General features: G+C 55.9%; 1 protein-coding gene across 1 annotated transcript in view; it reads right to left on the reverse strand.

The window, feature by feature from the left end:
• Nucleotides 1-911: 911 nt before the first annotated feature.
• CLEC2L (C-type lectin domain family 2 member L) overlaps nt 912-4,777 on the reverse strand; it is a 7,840-nt gene continuing 3,974 nt past the window's right edge. Inside the window, exons 4-5 of the mRNA XM_008073523.2 lie at nt 3,933-4,033; nt 912-1,626 (exon numbers count right to left, since the gene is read on the reverse strand). Coding sequence (XP_008071714.1) covers nt 1,515-1,626; nt 3,933-4,033 — 213 coding nt within the window. The 3' untranslated portion in view covers nt 912-1,514. The remainder of the gene's footprint in view (nt 1,627-3,932; nt 4,034-4,777) is intronic.

Consider the following 4,777-nt stretch of genomic DNA (forward strand, 5'->3'; position numbering starts at 1 on the left):
ACTGAGGCCTTTGAACCTCACTGACTTTGAAGGGAGAATTCCAGTAACAACCATAGGCCTGTGTGTGCCTGAGAACGGGGGAGAGACCCGCACCAGCCACTTCCTCAACCCTTAGACCCTCACAGCTGCCCCCACAGGCCCACCACCACCCTCCCAGCTCTCTTAACGACTTCATTGCACACCCCCATGCCGGCCACCCCATGAAGGCAAAATATTAAACCCTAAATTCCCTCCATTTTACAACATATCTGGAAACCACACAGAACAATTCACAAAACCAAGTTGGCAGTTTTGTCTGAAGACTGTAAAACCAGTAAAAGGAGTGAGCAGAGCACAGGGGGACCTGGTTTCTCTCTGAGCTAATTTCTGAAAATGGGCCAGGACCCAAATGCACACACTAGGCTGCCCAGAGCATGCCAGTCACCCCCTACCCACCCCACTTCTTCCTCTGGCAGACCAAGGGGGCTGGGAAGAAGCCCTAAGACCCTTCCTAACTCTGGTACAGCCCAATGTGAACCCCACCGAACCTTCCCGTCCCTTCATGTCGCCTTCCCCCAAGGTAGAATCAACCATTCCGTTGGCGGTGTCCCAGAATGTTCTAGTGCTTTCTGAGCTGTGTCCTCTGCTCCTTGTGTGCTCCTTGGGGGTTATGTCCATGAGCCCCCACCCATGCCTCGTAGTGTTTGGTGCACAGGGGGGTGTGCATTAACATTTGTCGCCTCACATTGGCTAGTACGACTCATTGGCCCAGCAAAATCAAATCACGCCCCAGGGCCCTAAGATGCGGATACCTCAGCACCCCTGCATGCCATCTGCTGCACTTCGTGGCAACCCCACAGACCAGCACCCCAAGACATCCCCCTCTCCATCCCTCCCCCTGAGCTGTGACCCTGGAACAAATGGCAGCAGACTTCTTGGGACACCAGTCATCTCTTTATTCCATTAGTGACCACCACAACAGCACCAGACACAGCAGCGGCCCTGCCTCAGAGCCTCGGGCACAGCCTAGGGTCCCAGGTGGGCCTGGTCCAGGTGAGGGGAAGCCTGCCCTGCCTGCCTCTCTGAACAACCAGGAGAGAAACCTTCGGGGAAGGCGGGCTGCTGTGGGAGCCATCATACAACATGTGTCAGCCCCTCCTTCCCAAAAGCACCAGGCTGCAGCGAGGAAGGACATCCAGGGGGCCAGGGAGGTCCTTGTGGGGCAGCTCACAGGGGACCCTGAGCTGGAGAGGGGACCGTGTATGTGTGTGCATGTGCGTGCATGTGCTGTGCGTGTGTGTGTATGGGGGACATATGCCTACACTACTTAGCATATGAGATTTAACTGCTGAGCCACACAACCTGCCTGGGGACCAAGGAGACCAGGAACCAGGGACTCAGAGCGCCGGGGCCAGAGTGGAGGCCCACCTCCCCACTGCTTCGCCTTGGAGAGGGCAGGTGGCTCCGCTGGAGACAGGTCTCGAGGGGACACCTCCTGCTGCCTGGGTACAGGGGCTGCCTCAGACTGGCCCACCTCACGTGTAGGCCATCTTGCTGCACACCCAGGGCCGGGTCATCAGACACTCCGTCGACACCAGCCTGGTGGGCTCCACGAAGACACACTCCCCCGGGCCTGAGATGGTGAACCTGGGGCCAGGAGAGAAGAGACACGGCGCTTGTGGCCTGGGACACAGACCGTCATGGGGCAGCCCTGTGGCCTGGCCCTCCCTCGCCTCATCTGTGGAGCTACCCGTTAGGACATTCAGCCCTGACAGACTTCCTAGTTTGGCGTCCCATTGTCTCCTGACTCTATGACCCATGGTGCAGCCACACCAGGGACTCCCACAGACATTTCCTGGACACACCCTGTACTCCCCCCTCCTGCTCCCACATCCTGCCAGGCTCCCCAGCAACTAGTTCAGGACCACCTTCGGCTCACCCTCCCTCCTCACAGCACTCTGCCTGCACCATGAGGTGCCACTCCCACAGTTTCTGGGGCCTGTGTCTATCTGTCCCCATTGGCCCCTGAGGAGGCCAGCTCCTGAGCAACAGGCTCTGTGCCCTCCCCCAGTGGGGCTTAGGAGTTAGGTACCCTCACAGGGTAGGGGCAGGCTGGAACAGCTCCAGGACTGGACAACCACAGCTGTGATGCCAGGAAGTCATTGCAGTCACGCATGCCCCTGTAGGGGAGGGGGCATTCCCCTGCATAAAGTCACCATTTAGAGTCTCAGCAGCTTCCCCTTAACCTGACTAGTTCACACTGACCTCAGATCCCAGCCGAGGCAAGGCGAGGCTTGGTTCTCACAAGATGGGGTGTCAGAAGGACCCAGAGAAAGAATGTGGGAGGAGGACCTCTGCCATGTCAGAGAAGCATGGCCAAGGCCCCTTGGCTGCCAGGTGGCCAGCACTCAGGACCCCCAGCCTCCAGGGCTCAGAGAGCAGGAAGCTTCCAGACAGAGTGGGGGGTGGGGAGTGAGGGGGGTGGCATGAATGGAAAGTGCTAGGCCTCCTTGGCAGCTCCAAGAGCAGGGCTGGGCTGGGGACAGGAAAGAGAGGCGCTGGGGACAAAGTAAGGGGTATAAATGAAGAGTGCTTGAGACTAAGGAAAAGGAGGGAAAGGGGGAGAAAGGGGAGAAGAGGGAGCTCTGTCACCCCTCACCCTCCATAGCTGCCATTAGCCAGTCTTGGGTGGGAGGGTGGCTGGTGGCCAGCTCCGGGGTCTCAGCTGCCCTTTCACTTTAGCTCCCACCTGGGGGACACCCACATGTAATTATTATGCCAGCAGCTATTCCCCCAGTCCCTGCTAGTACCTCCGAGTCTATCTCCCAGCCGTAGGGTCTGTTCTAGAAGCTGAGGCTCCTGTCCCGCACGCCCTTTCCTGCCTTTCCCTGAGTCTAGACGGTTCCCTCCCCCCAATACGCTTCCACCCCCACTCATGGTCATAGCCACACACCTGCCCCCGTGCCTCCCATGCCACCGCCACCACGTTCCCCCACCACACACCCGACCGCATCACACACTCACGTCCACACCACTCGGGCCGCACAATCATACCGAGGCCACATACACCCACCCCCACACCTCCCAGCGCCCTCTCCAGCAAGAGATGCCTTCTCTAAGAAACAAAGCTGAGATCATTTGTGGGGCCCTCAGATTCCCTTTCTTCCACAGTGAAAATTCTCAGGGGGCACACGGCTGCCTGGAACAGGGGCGCCATCTCCCATGCTCCCTTGCAGCCAGGTGTGGCTAGGTGACTAGGTTCTGATCAATGGTATGAGGCCGCCAGGACATGCCCTCCCCTTCCTGCCCCTTCTGGCTGAGCGGGATGTGAATGTGCAAAACGGGTGTGCAGGGCAGTGCCAGTGCACGGATGGGGCAGGTACAGGTGAAAAGGGCCTGATCCCCAACACCACAGAGCTCTGATGGCTGCAAGGAGCAGAGAGAGCCATAACCAGGCTTTTATGGGAGAGAGAGAAGTAAAGCCATTTTCATGAGTGGTCTCTGGTACACACCACTGGGTCTGGAGACTGGCATCTCTTTTTTTTTTTTTAACTTTGAGCCAGGATCTCACTGTATCACCCAGGTTGGAGTGCATTATGATCACAGCTCACTGCAGTCTCAAACTCCTATGCTCAAGGTATCCTCCTGCCTCAGCCTCCCAAGAAGCTGGGAACCACAGGCACCCACCATCATGCTCAGCTAATTTTTTATTTTGCAGGGACAGGGTCTTGCCGTGTAGCCTTGGCTGGTCTTAAACTTCTGAGCTCAAGTGATCCTCCCTGCCTCAGTCTTCCAACATGCTGGGGTTACAGGTGTGAGTCCCTGTGCCCAGCCAAAGAGACTAGAATCTCTAGCTAGCACAAATCCAAGTGTTTCTCTTTCCAGGATTGTGTTGGGGGGTTAGGCCTTCCTCAATCTAAGCTCAGTGGCCCGGAGGTGAAGCCTCAGCTCACGTGTCTGGGTCAAACGGGTCCCCGTTGACCCAGTGGAATTCGTCCCCAACTCTGCGTAGTCCAATCCAGGGCTCCCTCCGCGTGAACTTGAACATAAATTCCTGCAGCGAGGAAAAAGGAAACCTCAGAGTCAGACACGTCTCCCAACAGCTCTCACGTCCCAAGACAGCTCTCATCTAGGAGGACACTGGCTCTCAGAACAGATAGACGCAGGGGTGACTGATGTCTCACCACATCCCCAAGGAGGGAGGCTAGGGACACAGGCTGCCTGTAGCCACATTGTCAGAAAGCGCAGGGGCCAGGAAGACTGCACAGGGCCTGCCTGTCCTCCCAGCCCAGCAACCCCACGGGCCAGCATTCCTGGGTTAAAGGAAGCATGGGCATAGATCACAGGGCCATCTATCTGGGAACAAATCATAACACTCAGGTTGGCTGTTCTTCCTGCATACTGGGGGGCTTTCTCTGAGGAAGGAGGCTATCATTTGTGTATCAAAGACAAACAGAAATTTTTTTTAGATGATCTGCCCTTTGGGGTTGTCACACCACTGTTAACCTCAAAATTAAAAAATGACCAGTAGGCTCATGGGGTTTCTTCACATGTCTATGGATAAAACTGTTTTGCATGTTAAGTGGGAGATCATGTCTGGTTTTGGATCAATAGAAAATGACAATATGTTTTTACACTTCACAGTGCAGTTATAACTTGTGATTCTTTTTTTTTTTAAGAGACAGGGCCTTGCTCATAGACTCAAGCAATCCTCCTGCTTCTGCCTCATGAGTAGCTGGGATTATAGCCACGTGCCAGCACACCCAGCTTTCTAATTTGTACTTCTTTTTTTTTTTTT

Source organism: Carlito syrichta, unplaced genomic scaffold, assembly GCF_000164805.1.
Source record: "Carlito syrichta isolate Samal-C Ts95f unplaced genomic scaffold, Tarsius_syrichta-2.0.1 Scaffold315923, whole genome shotgun sequence".
Lineage (NCBI taxonomy): Eukaryota > Metazoa > Chordata > Mammalia > Primates > Tarsiidae > Carlito > Carlito syrichta.